This window comes from Artibeus jamaicensis, unplaced genomic scaffold (assembly GCF_021234435.1).
Source record: "Artibeus jamaicensis isolate MK-2021 breed Jamaican fruit bat unplaced genomic scaffold, CSHL_Jam_final contig_519, whole genome shotgun sequence".
NCBI lineage: Eukaryota > Metazoa > Chordata > Mammalia > Chiroptera > Phyllostomidae > Artibeus > Artibeus jamaicensis.
Genome location: NW_026521871.1, coordinates 29,961,641 through 29,976,329, shown reverse-complemented (window position 1 = coordinate 29,976,329; position 14,689 = coordinate 29,961,641). Strand labels below are relative to the sequence as shown.

The following is a 14,689-nucleotide window of genomic DNA, read 5'->3' as shown; positions in this document are numbered from 1 at the left end:
CAGCTAGTGCCTCTCTTCTCCACTCATACTTGCTGGGATCTGGGAAAATGAGTTACTTGATAGAACAGAGTTATACAGGTTCTGATTAAAAAGACAAGATCTGTTGACAACTAGGGGTCAAGGAAAGCACGATGCTGGAACTTGCTGGCACCAGCATTTTAATTGCAAGATAACATTCATCAGAAGATACCAAATTAACTAACCTGGAAGAGCAGAAGGGGACGGTGATACAGGGACTGGCTGACCCTAATTAAATTGAGTTTCGTGATGGAAATGATGGTCCCTTCATCTCCGAATGGAATCTCTCTCTCTCCCCATGCCTTCCACATCCTTCTTTCAACACTGTCTCCAAGTTCTCAATGACTTCACAAAGGAAGCTGAGCAAGGAAGTTATCTACAGTTAGGACTATTTAATTCTATTTTGTGAGCAAGAATTATTAAAAAATACATGAACACTTTTAAGTATCCATTCTATCTCTACATACAAAATGTATTTTTTCTGTTTATAACATAATCTAAACAAAATAAATTACACACTTTACAAGTGAATATTCTGCATAAAAATTTCTATAAAATTCAGAATAATATGTAGAAGAAACAAAAATAACCCTTAAGCATACAAATTGTATCAGTTAATATTTTGATGTATTGATTTCCAGTATAAGGTGTGAACACATGAGTGTGTGTGAGTGTGCACACATTCACACATGTGCACAGGGACTGAGAGACACAGACAGAAGTTATTAGAAATTTGGGATTACATATATATGTATAATTTTATATTCCATTAAGCTCACTTAGCATTGTTTTGTGAAGGATTCTAACAATCTGTTGAAAAAATATTTTTACACAATCATTAAAAAATACCAACCATTCTAGGTAAGCCAGCTGGTCCATCTTTTGAGACAATATTGAGAAAATAGAACAATTTCCTGAACTGAACCATTCTCAATAGGTTAGAAGAAATATCTTACCCTTTAAAAATGCAACTGCTTGTTTAGCCAACATGTAGAAACTTTAAATAGCCAGGGTTGGTCACAAGTCACTGTGGTTAAGCATATGGACTTGAAATTAATCTCACACACCCAACAAGATGGCCAATTCATGACACTATTCTGAAGAAACATCGTAGAATTATAACTGTCACCTTTCATCCTTCCTATGATGTGGCAGCAGAAACACAATAAAGAACCAATACCAGTAGGGTAGAGTCTCCTGGAGCTCACTTACATCTAATGTTCTTCTCCTGAGCACATGGGCAAATTAATTTCTCTTTTACACCTACTTTGAAGTCTGGAGACATGTAATAGGATGAGACCGGAATGATGAATGTCTCTTCAAAGACCAATGCAAGACAGCCCCAGCACCCATTCATCCTCCTGTGGGACCACGAAGGAAACCTTGTGTTGAAATGGCAGAGTCGAAGGTCAAGGCCATATCTTGGACCACTCGAAGTACAGGACAACTGCCCTAAAGAGCTAGCTGCTCAGTAATACTAAACCACTGGGGTTATTTGTCAAGTTAACATAAGCCATCTTATCATGATACAGTCACCCAAAAATAAAGAAACAAATGTTCCCTTCCTACCATATATAGACGATAGCTGTAGGTTGCTATGCTTTACAGAAGAAAGACAGCAATCTCCTGACACACCCTTCTTCCCCCATCTGCCCACCTGATAAAACAGGGTTGACCAGAACATGTGAAGGGACCAAAGGCACAGATCAAGGAGGGCAGACTCCAGAGTTAGCTGACATTCATCTATTCAAATGTCCAGTCAGCACCTACTATAAAAAAACTACTCTGCAGGGGCTTCTAGGAATAGAGATGTTAATTAGGGACAGTCTCTCCTTCCAGAAGTTTGAAGTCTAACAGAAAAGAAAACCACAAGAGTGCAAAGATGGAAACTTCTAACAACTGTGTGACTTTGGGATGGTCACTTATCTCTCTGAGCCACAGCTTCATCATCAGTCAAATGGGTATAAAAATAGTACCTTCCTGCCCTGGCTGGATGGCTTAGTTGGATGGACCGTCATCCTGTACACCAAAAGGTCACAAGTTCAATTCCTGGTCAGGGCGCATACCTAGGTTGCAGATTCAATCCCCCATCAGGGTCCGTACAGGAGGCAACCAATCCATGTTTCTCTCTTGAATTGATGTTTTCCTCCCTCTCTTTCTCCCTTCTTCTCTCTCTAAAACCAATAAACATACCCTCAGGTAAGGATTTAAAAATTTTTTTAATAAATAAATATATAGTACCTTCCTCACTGAAGCACTATGAAAATATAACATCTATTAAAATGTCTAATGCAGAGTAATTACTCATTATTCTTAATACCTATTATTATTGGTTTTTATTTACCTGTAGGGAATATTATTATTATTAACACAGAATACTCTTCAGCCATAAGAAAAGTTGAAATACTGACATTTGCCCCTTGGCCAGTGTGGCTCAGTTGGTTGGGTGTTGTCCCACAAAGTGAAAGGTCATGAGTTCAATTCCCAATCAGGGCACGTGCCTCAGTTGCGGGTTCAGGCCCTAGTCAGGGCACCTATGAGATGCCACCAATCGATGTTTCCCTCTCACACTGATGTGTCTCTCCCTCTCTTTCCCTCTCTGTAACAACAACAACAAAAAATACTGTCATTGGTGACAACATAGATGGACCTTGAGAATATCACACTAAATGAAATAAGGCAGACAAAAAAAGTAAAGAACCATATTATCTCACTCATATGTGAAATGTAAAACTGAAAGCCAAGAAATGAACAAACAAGAAAAACAAGCAAAAACTCACAGTGGTTACCAGAGAGAAGGCGGGGTGTGAGGCAGTGAAGGGGGTCAAATATACGGTGACAGAAGATTTGACTGCTGGTGATGTGCACGAAATTCAAAACACAGACAATGTTTTACAAAATTGTACCCTCGAAACCTATAAGATCTTAGTAGCCAATGTCATTCCCAAAATGAATATTCTTAAAAATAATAACAATAAAATAAAAGCAAAACAAGAAAAAAATGGTAGCTTCTTCTACTGAAGGAAGCGGCCTCTTCCTGAACGTCAAAGCACACAACACTGCGGAAGGAGTGTGTGCTCTGCATTGTGCAGGCTCAGACACACACCCTGGGCCATGTGACTTCTGACGCCTTTGATTTCATCATCAGTAAAATTGAGATAGTAATATGTTTCTCTCGGGATCCTGGGAGGAAATTAAGGAAATCAAGCACGTAACTCAGAAATATAATTTTTTTCTTTTTCGTACCCTTCGTTCAGAGAGAAAGATAAACAGAACAAAAGATGCAAAGCAAATGAGTGCATTATCTCTATATATGCCACAGGCTCTGAAATGGAGACAGAAGAATACAGCATAGAATCAGGATGTTTCCAAGGCAGTTACGCTGCTGTCCCCTTCCAGAGTCATTATTACACACACCTGGAAACTTTAAAATTGTAGTCATTGGTTCACACAATTTTTTAACCTGACACACCTTTTACTTTCACCTTTCATTTTTTTGTTAACCTGACATATATTCTTCTTTCACCTTTTGCCATTCTCTGGGCTGAGCTATTATACTAAAAAGTTGATTGAGATATAAATCGCCTTTACGAGCAACAAGCAACTACGAGCAGTCAGACCATCCCGCCTCCCGTGGGTTTCTGGGATCACAGGGGCTTGAAGTGCCAAGACCTTGGCAGGGCAGTGAGGGGAAGGACGTGTTATTTCACAATCAACAAGTCTCGAGAACACACCAACATGACATTGTATTACCCACTTTACTGGTGACTCAGGGGTGGAGAGATATTAAAAATGAGTTACAAAAGAAACAGCACATCAGAGCTTGAGGTGATTCTCCACCAAGAAGCCACTCACACTACAGTAACAGCTGCTACAAATACAGCTCCTCCCTTCAGCTGGTCCAAGGCTGTTACTTTTCATTTTTTGTTAATAATGCATATGGTTTGCCCAGCTTATCTACCAGGTGGGTTTTTCTGGGCTTCTCTTGAGGAGAAGAAGAAGAAGAGTGAAGAACAGGATGTGGTCAGGAGGGAGAAAACAGGGCCAGGGATGACAGGGGTTGTGAGTGGAAGCCCAGGACCTTCATGAATTTCATTGTCTTCACTTCTCTTTGACCCCAGAGACGTAAGCATCTGGTTAAAGACAAGACTCAAACCCATCCAGTTTCATTTTCAAGGGGCTGTTTTCTCCGAGCATAAACTCTGAAGCCAGAGGGGTCTGCATTCCGACTGTGAGTCCCCATCACTGGCTCATCGCTAGCCTGGGCAGGTGACAACCTCACTGAGTCCAAATCCCATGCCTGCAATATAGAGAAAACACAACTTACCTGGTGGAGTGTTGGGAGGATTAAATGAGACAATGTGTGGGAAGTGCTTGGCAGAGTCGCTGACTGCCCAGGTGGGACACGATCTCCACGATCTGAATGGCATGCCTTGGAGTTGCGTTCTATAGAACCTGCACAGCCATGACTGGCAGGCTTTTTCTTCATTCAGCAGCTTGTTCATGCACATTCACATACTGTGTTCCAGGGACTTATGCCACCAACTTCCCTTTAATGAATCTCAATGAATCACTCATCCATAAACAAATCCTAGAGCAATTCTTGGATTGCCATGACACCTGTCACGATGTTGTATTTTCTGTCTCAAAGTCAATTACTCACGTGTCAGTTACCCAACACACCAACCGTATTCCAGTGTTTTACTCACTGCACCCTGCTTCCTTCAATACCCAGCACAGGGTGGGAAACAGAGTCTGCTCATGATTGACAGCTCCAACACCGAATGGCACCCATCCTATCTGGACACGTGACTGTTGCAGCCTCGGCCTGTGAGCTACCAGCAAGCAGGGGTCTTCGTCTCTGTTTTTATTGTTGAGCCCCTAGCCCCTAGAGCAGCACCCAGCACACAGTAGGTGCTTCATAAATGCTTGTGGAATGAGCTGAAGCCTTTGGAGTGTCATGTGAGAATAATTTAGATTCCTAAATGTTGACTTATCATTTCGTATCAAATGGGAATTGAAAAAAAATTATTTTGAAATGGAAAACATCCATATCTAGTCCTAAGAGGGAAACAGAGTATCTGGTATAACAACCTAATTACTGAAGGGTAATTTGAGAAAATTAGCTCTATTCCAGACTTGGTATCTGTTTTTTCTTAATAGTTCATAAGAGGATATGATGATAATAATAATAATAATAATAATAATGCCATTGATCAAGTGCCTTCTATGCTTTGCAACTTCAAATGCATTACATTCAACTTTCACAACAATGCCACGTTGTAGGTACTATTATTCCTTTTTCAAGGACAAGGAAACAGGCTCAGGGACCTTACGTAATTCATTCATGCCTTACTTGTGGGAAGTAATTAAACTGGAACTTGAAACAGGCTCGTCTGGCTTTGAGCCCTGTGATCACTCCAGATGGAGAAAACCAGGCCCGCGTACACGTGCACGCAGATCGGGGCACACGCCGTGTACACCTCACACTGCCTGTGGCGCCGGATGTGCTGCTACACGCTTTCATAAAGAACAGAGCACGGCACTGGACTGCTAAAGACTTTTGCTGGTGATTTTATTTAGCTCCAAAAGTGTGTGTTCGTTTAAAAAAAGCCTATTTAAAAAATCCATTAACAGTCTCCATGGGGACATCAGCCGGGAGGGAGATGTCCTGCTCTAGCCCTGATTATGAAAAGTCCCAGGCAGTCGCTCTTCTGGTCAGCCATGCCAGTGACCTTAACTTTTGCATCCTAGCACTATTAAACAGGGCTGCCGAGGAACTCAGACACCTGCTCTGGGACCAAGACCGGAGGTGGTTTATGGGCCCAGAACTCTCAGAGCGATGGGCCCCACCCTTAGGAGGCTGTGCCCGCAGGGTGCAGGGGGTCCCCGCTGAGCTGCACACATTCTCTTACCTGACAGAAGGCGTAGCTCAGCAGGCAGCTTGCACGGAGCCTGAGGTAAGGGCAGGCACTGGGCCACACAGCAGCTCCAGGCTTTTCTCTGTGGCAGATGTCAAGGTCTGCAGGGCGTTTTATTAAAGAACAAAATGCAATGGCTTAAAGGCACCAGGCCTCTTCCCTGCAAAGCCTTGCTCTGCAAGGCGTCCAGGTCCCTGAGAAACCCCAGCCCAGCTGCTCCTGGGGGCTCCTGAGGTCCTGTTCTATAAGCTTCCGGAGCTCAGCACAGCCTGTCCCCTTCCCTCCATGCTTGTTAGAAGCCCAGCGTGGTTTTCAGGGGCCATGTTGATGCCATATGTTTATGCCACTGAAGCATTTTAACTGCTTGTGCAGAGGCACTTAGCACAAGAGCACACTGTTTTCATAGCTGGTTGGCTCTTAATACTTCCTCGGGAGACTCCATGCTCCAAGAGACGATGTCTGGAAAGCTGGGGAAGATGCCAGCAAGGTGAACACGGGTCAGGATACCAGCCAGGCAGGGAGAAGGGCCCACAGTATTCGTTATAATAGATTTTTGATGGGGGGGAGGAAACTTATACAGAAATTACCTATGTAGAGATTGTTTTCTTTAATGACAAATTAACGTTAGTTTCTGTCAGTGATTTTCACTCCACCAGGGTCAATTTTGTCTCCCAAGGGATATTGAACAAAGCCTGGACATACTTTGATTTGTGGAAATGAGGGTGCTACTGTCACCTCATGGGTAAAGGCAAGAGATGATGCTAAGCATCCTACAAAGCACAGGTCAAAGATTTCTCGATGCCCCCACAGCAAAGAATTCGCTGGCCCTAAATGTCAAGGGCGCCAAAGTTGAGAAACCCTGGGTTAGGTTAACTCTGAACAGATAAGAAAGCTCCCCCTTCTCTTACAACCGCATTGCCCTTAAAACAGCCACATTTGAGGCAGTGTGGAGAGGCCCCAGGGCACAGTATTTAAGAACAGTATCATCTGGGTGTTACAGATCTGGGTTTGAATTTTAGGTGCAGAACTCTCTAGCTCTGCGGCCTTGGAGAGGCTGCCAATCTTCACTGAGCCTCAGTTTCCTCTTCTGCCAAATGCAGACAGAACAGGCCACACCTGACCTTGTGGGGTTTAAATGACATGAGATAATGATATGAAAGCATTTAACTATCGAATTCTAGTTAATGTTATGCATGCTAAAGTATGAGGGAAAAGTATGCTGATAACTATAATTTGTTTCCAAAAGCATTTAAAATGGATTAATGGATAGATATGGTTGAGTAAAAAGAAATCAGTGATTGAATCTAGATGGCAGTGGACATATTCTTTCAACCTGGCTGTACATTTGAAATTTTCATAATAAAGTGTTGAAAACAAAACAAAAACCACTTACATCATGTCTACACAGAGCTACAAATTACTGAGTGCTCAACAAAGTGGCAGCAAAACGGAACAAAACAAGGTTTTAAGAGAAATACACCCAGCACTTTGGTCATAGGAGGTAGCTAGAGGTGGAGTATGAATGATCCCAAGGATGCTCCTTGCCTCTTTCCTCAGAGGGTTCTTTGGCCCCAACAAGCCTCACCACTGTCCATTCACACCCAACTGTGTGCTTTATTGCCCTTTCCCAACTATCGCTGTCATCTTTGTCAGCCCAGAGAACTGGTCACTTTTGTGCCCAGGTCTTGTGTCAAAGGCCACGCATGACTTCCAGTGACGGTACAGTCAGGGGGAGAAGACTGTCCATACCTGATGCTTAGGCACATGTCTTCTTGTACATGGAGCCAGAAAAGCTCTGGCCTCCCTTCTGCTCCAATACTAAGTAAAATCAGGCAGACTCAGCCATACCTGCCTTTGGTCTGACATCCCTCTGACCTCCCATAGCCATTATTTGCCTCGATACTGTTACCTCCAGTATTCAGAGCTCTGTCCTCAGAACAACCCAGGAGCTCTCCCCTCTCAGAGCCCCATGGATTTCCTGGCACTTGGCTTTCCCTGCCGGCTTCAAAGGCACTCCAGGCAGGGCAGTACCACTGAGCATGAAGGGAACTGCTTGGCTGACTCAAAAGGCCTTCAATCAAAGAGCTGGGAGATGCCTTGGAAACCAGCTAGCTCAGGTTCCCCTAGCTGGTGCAGCTGAAGCTCAGAGAGAGGAAGGGGCAGGACTGCCACCAGCCCACAGGGTGCCTTTGTAGAAATTAGAAACAGTGCCCATCGGGATGGCGGTGGTCCTGAGCAGAGTGAACAACAGCCTGACAGCAAAAGTGATCCGAATCTCCAACCAATAGACAGGCTTTGCTGTGCCCCAAGCCATTCTGTGCAGAAACTCTGGGGAAGGGTGTACTCAAAACCACAAAGATGAGCTCTCGCAGAGTTGAGATGAGACTGACAAGCTCTTAGTAGAGATGGTGTTAGTTATGCACGAACTATCTGCTGTCCTCAAAAAGCAAGATGCATTGGTCAAAAAGCCTGGGTTTCACACTCTGTCTTCCTTTAGGCACCTTTAATGACAGAAAGGGGACAGGCAGACCACCTGGGCGGGTGGACCCTCGGAGATATTTCACAGTAGCTGGTCGCTCAACCTATTCAAAGGAGTGAGGGGACTCTGGTACTTGGGGAATGGGAATCTAATAATCCCTCAGTTCAGAATGCACACTTAAAAATGTGAGTTCATATCCCAAAGGATGGTTCAGTTTTGAAGTCGTAACAACCAGCACGGCACAGCTATGGGAAAACAGGATCAGTTCAAAGAACCCCATTAAGTTTCCCATCCCTGGAGTACTACCTATGACTTTTGTGATAAGACACGGCACATTATTAGGGGCAACTTCAGTTAAAATGAGAGAAGTTATTATATACTCCAGCTTAAGCAACAGCACCCTGTATTAAAACAGTTCTTTACTACTTAGTCCCCCTTGGTCTATAGGCCACCTTCTTACACTTATCTTCTCTCTCTCCTGAATTTCCCTGCCTGTAGAACTAGCTGGTGACCTCCGCTTCCCTATATTGCATTGGATAGACTTCCCCCTCTTCCTTATGGCTGATCTTTAGGTCAAGGATCTGTAGGCTTTTTCTACACAGGGCCAGACAGCACCTGCCTCGGGTTTTGTAGGCCACACGGTCTCTGTCACAATTACTCAACTCTACCATTGCAGCACAACAGTGGCCATAGACAATATGTACATTCATGGGTGTAGCTGTGTTCTGATAAAGCTTCATTTATTAACAAACCGTAGTAGGCTACACTAGGCTCATCGGCCACAGGTTGCTGAGCCCTGCTCTAGGTGGGCATGAGGTGGGCAGAACCTGAGCTCCAGGTCTTGGACGCAAGCCCATAAGAGGTAATCCTCCTGGTCAAACAGAAATCAGGAGTCAAGATGGCAGTGGTGGGAAATTCTTCCTCTGATCCCACACTTGACTGTCATCAAGCTGACAGGAGGATTAAACAGACAAGGTTGGTATTGGCAGTCAGAGAAAGGACTTGTCTGGAACTACGGATGCTTCATTCTAAGGTACGTCTCAAATGCTAATCCCCACAGCATCTGTCTGGGCATCCTATTAATAAATCGGTTTAAGATTCTGCAAACTGGACTGCTCTCTCCATTACATTTTCCCAGGACACCAAAAGGACACAACAACCTGTGAACTGGGACCTGTTATCATCATTATTCCATGTTGACAAATAATAGGACTGGGACATAGAAACGTAGAGTAACTTGCCCCAACTCATGTAGCTACAAGTGGTAGAGCCCAGATTTGAACCCAGGCATCCCAATGCCAGAGCCAGTGCTCTTAACTTCTGTGGACTACCTGCTTCTAATAATGCAACCTATACAGGAGAGCAATCGATGTTTGGGGTTAATGACAGTAGTGACTCTGAGGCAAAGGACGAGGCCCGAGTTGAAGCTACGCCGAAGCTGCTCGGTTGCCTGCACACTCGTTCTGCTCCGCTCTCTCCGGGTAAGGCACGCTATACCCTCCTGAGGGCTCTCAAAGGGGAGCCAAACTCTAAGAGTTTCAAGAAGATGGGGGCGGCTCTGTAAAGAAAGTCCCTTTTTCAATAGCCTCAGACTGGAAGGCCCTGGAAATGGTCTACAGGGGGGAATGGTGCTCTCTCTGGGTACTTTCAGAGGCTTCCCTAAGGGGACAGGGAAGAAAAAATGGCCCCAGAGCCACACCCCACCGCATTCTCCCCAAACCTCCTCCCACAGGGTGCAGGGGTCAGGCATTCTGAATTTCCCAGGGGTTGGAGGAAAGGCCAGGGCAGCCGAGGAAGAGGAGGAGACGGAGGCGCTCTCAAGCAGAGGCTGAAATGGCAGCTTGGCTCATTAGACCACTTCGTTTTTCCTTCCCTGGTACCCAGCTTATTTTTATTTTTACTTTTCTTTCCTTAAAATGTTTTCAATTCAGAAGCTATTTTAATCTCTTTTTTTTTTCTTGTCTAACATTGGCATTTGGGAGTAGAAAATGTAGTCTAATTACACAGGAGCGTACCCCATGGTACATGGGGAAGAACACATTTCTATCGCCTTTTAATGTACAAGGATTGTGTTCTTGGCTTCTGTCTTTCACAAAACAGTTATTTAAAATCACTCCCAATAAAATGTGGAACAAAACTGTTTGACTTATTTGCTGATTAAGTATTTATGTATCTTGTTTTCTTCGGCTAACATATTTTGGTGATAGAATGCAAAGATCCGGTAACTCAAATTATTTTCGAGTGTCAGAGAGCTGTACTCAGATCGAGGTTTATCTCTAATCTGCTGCATCGCTCTGGCCCAGACCACTTCTCTCTGGACCTGGGTTCTTCTTCTTTGTAACGTGTGTGAATAAAAAACGACCAAGTTGCCTTCTGGTGATATCACTCCAGGACAGCTTGTGGTGAGGCTCCCATTCACCACGGGGACCGCCTGCCCCCTTCCTTTCTGCTAAGCAGCAACCCCTCTAACCAGGTTTCACCTGATGAAGGATGAGAAGGAAAGGTGATATGGACCCTAAGAATCACCACACTGTCCTTGGAAAGAAAAGGAATTGTTTGTTCTAACTCCCCTCCGTCACAAACACACGCGAGAGATATATGGTGCCTGAAGGTGAACTCTTCAACAAGCAGTCATAATGTACCAATGAGAAAATTTCTACTCTGAGCAGCCAGCAAATATTTGGTAAAGGGATTATTTCCTTTAGTTAAGGGCAAACATCCAAAGGCCACAAGCGGAGGGGACCCCAGCCACCCTGGATCTCCCAAGCAACGCTGCTGACGAGGCTGGGCCTGATGGAACAGTCACAGGGAAATGCCAGCCTCGGAGGGAATAGACAGAATCTCCAGCCTCCCAAGCTCGGCTGTCACCACAAGGTATCAGTCGTATCTTATTTAAGTCCCTGCCAGAAAACGCCCGGGTGGCAGGCTCGGATAGGGCTGCTCAGACACCTGGAAAGAAAATATCCCTTCCTGGATCGGGGAAGCCAGAACTAAATAATATAAATTGGTTTCAGCTCATAACACACATCTACTATCAAAACATCCGAGCACACACATTAAATGTGTATGTGATGAGCCAGAAAAGAGGGAGCGTCCCCTGACCGGTGAAACTGGACTGTGTGAAAGGCAAGGCAACCTCCAAGATCCTTCCAACCCTGATCTGCTTTGGCTCACCAAGCGCTGACAACAATGAATGGTTGAAATTTCAACCACCGAGCTGGGAATTAGGATGCAATGCCTCCTCTTCGAGTCAGACACCCATTCTAAGCAGCTTTTATGTGCAGCATAAAGTGACTGCTGATCAAGGTAAGGTCTGAGATGAACGGGACGATTCCCCTGAGCACTCGCTGGCTGAAGACAAATGGCACTTGGGAGAGAAATACGGAGACTAGAGAGAAAATGTTGACGCCGGGGAGAAGAGGAGAAGGCAGAGGAGCCCTAAACAGGCAAAACAGGCTCTCCTGGAACTTTCCCTTGGAAAACAAAGGCAACAACAGCAACCACAACAACCAATATCACTGAGTTTTTACTTACATCAGTCCCACTTCCCAGACTGAAATTTCTTCTCCTCTCCAAGTATTAAAATCCTATTTGAAACCCCAGTTTATGTTCCTTCTTTACAGGACTTTCCCAGACTCAAGCACCCCACAAAAAATTGTTCCATTTTCTGAGCTCAAAAGGGGGTCTCATTCCCCTCCCGCAGCAGTAATGCTCACACTGTCCTGCGTGATCTCACATTTTTCTCTTGTGACATCATGTAACAATTACACTATTATTTGGCTCTTCACAAACTTGTATTTTGATTCCTAAATTTGACTTTAGCCGTCCTGAAAGCAAAGCCCGTCATTGTTTTAGCTTTCTTCTGAGGCAGTAAATGACACAGGTCAGTGTTCAATATATGCCAGTCAATTAAGGAAGAAGGAGCGGAGGGAAGGCAACAGAACAAAACTGTGCTGCAGGGCAGACCCATCGTGATGGAGAAGGATCGGAAAGGACAAAGTGCACCCAGGGGACACGGGAAAACATCTGCTGAGTTGAAAGACGGATCTAGGGAAAAAAAGATGAGATGGAAGGAAAGATTCATGGAAGTAATGAAAAGGAAAAATGAGGAGGGGAAAGAAAAAGCGGGAAGGAGGGAGAGAGAAAGGGGTGGGAGGAGGAGAGACTAGAAGAAAGGAAGGTTGGAAGGGAAAGTGGAAGGAAAGAGAAGAAAGAGTGGGAAGAGGGAAAAGGGAGGTTGAAAAACAGGGGCAAAACTGGGATGCAGGACGAGACTTACCCTTGTACTTCTGGATCTTCCATTTTTATACTTGTTCCCTTTCTATTTCCAAAATAGCTCTTGGTGCCTTATGGGCCACCCAGCACCTGGTTCCGGGCTTGTCGGTGCACCTGCATAAAGCTGTGCGTGAACCACTTCCGATGCTGATTTGCTTCACTGGTCAGCACCCACCATCTCCTGCCAGTACAGTGCCACCAGTCGTGGCAAGTCAGCCCCAGGAAGGCTGCATTTCATGGCCCAGGACTCAGAGCTCTGGAGGATGTCTGGGCATAAGCCCGAGGCACCACTGGTCCTCCAGCAGGAGTTGCAGTGGGAGGCCTTCTCCTCTTATTTGTGCCAAGGCATCACATGACCCACTCAGTCCACCCACATCCTGGGCAGCCCATCAGGGAATCAGGGCTCCCAGGTTCCATGGGGTGAGGGCAGAGGAGCGCCTTTGAGGATACTCACTGGCACACAGCCAGGCCACCCTCTCTGCCAACCCCCTGAGGCACAGCCATCATCCCTCCTCCACCTGTCTCCTCCACCCACCCCCCAGGGTCTAGACACTCAATGCAGAGTGTGCCCAGATGACACAGGAAGGTTGCAGCCTAAAGCTTTCCTGGCAAGTGCGCAGCTCTTTGTGGTAACCCCCATAACACATCCCGGGCAGCCCGGGTCTCCCAAGATGTCTCCAGCTCTACTGCTCCCTTTCCCCCTCACAGAAATGCTATAATATCATGAACATTAACGTACATATTTTTAAAAGGAATTTGCCAAGGAGAACACATCCATTGAATATACAATGAAGGGACTCTTGATGGGAAAAGGTCTATGCCTAAGACAGGTCCATTAAGCCCCTGAAATTATATACAGACTTCTGTCTGTAGGTTGTTTTCACTTTTCAGGTGAGAAGGTCCATAGCTTTCAGTAGATTCCCCAAGGAAACTAGGATCCCAACAAGATTAAAACTACCACCCAATACAAGGCAAATTGTCAGGGGTTTATCAATTAGGAAAAGACAACTGAATTTCATGAAAATGCATTTCCCACAATTAACCTATTTCTCTAAGGTGACAAATTTCAATTTAGGAGCGCTTCCCCTTCCACCTCACATCTCAGAGATAAACCAGTCTTTGTGCTCATCTGTCTGTCTGTCTGTCCCCACCAGCCCTGCAGCCCGTATCTGTCGGTAATGGCAAGGGAAGGCCATTTAAAGTTGTGACACTTCATTAAGCACCTGCCCACTGCCATCCCAGCTCTAAATTAAAGTGAACCAATTCCAAATGAATAAGCCTTAGAAATACACTCCCTCCGGTCCATCCAAATGCACTCTTTAAAAAAAAAAAAAGATGAGCAGTTTTCAAGGAGGTTGCAGTCTTAATACACCAAATCATTGTCTTGAAATTTAAAATGCTGCGGGAAGAATAACCAGGGATCTGTGTGAAGTATTTAAGTAAGCCCCGATACAGCACTGCTGGGACATGAAGAGTAATTCGATTGCTACAGAATAAAATGAAGCCGAGAAAAACCAGGGCAATGCACTTGAGCAAGCACCGAAACATGAAATAATGGGAAAATCTGCCTTATCACTTTATTTTTAAAGAGCTGCTGGCAGACTCTGCAGCTGTTAATCACTGTTCACATATGGCATGGCTGTCGCCTTTATAAATCATGCTTTATCTTGAAAAGATTGTCCTTTATTACCTTTCCTTTTGCACGTTCCTAAAGAGTTGTGAAACAAGAAAATAGAAAAAGCTCTGAGGTTCTCAGTGCCAGGATCAACATTTACAAATAGGACAAGCGAGAAAGTGTGTTAAAGTTCTACAGCATGTCCAGTTCTGTGACGCCGAATATTAGCACCTTTACTTCCAAGCTGCAAAAATGGTGCCCTCTTTTAACTAAAAACTTCTACACTAAGACTTTGCCTTGGTTGCACATAAAATCTTCTAAGTCCTGGGATGGGAGTAACTTAAATAATTCAGACTGCTGTTGTTTTTTAGGTGAAGCATT

At 44.7% G+C, this 14,689-nt stretch overlaps 1 protein-coding gene across 1 annotated transcript in view; it reads right to left on the bottom strand.

The window, feature by feature from the left end:
• Positions 1–12,746, bottom strand: part of CPNE4 (copine 4) — a 407,594-nt gene extending 394,848 nt beyond the window's left edge. The window contains exon 1 of the mRNA XM_053669575.1: positions 12,698–12,746. Within this exon, the coding sequence (XP_053525550.1) occupies positions 12,698–12,720 (23 nt within the window). The 5' untranslated portion in view covers positions 12,721–12,746. The remainder of the gene's footprint in view (positions 1–12,697) is intronic.
• Positions 12,747–14,689: the final 1,943 nt, after the last annotated feature.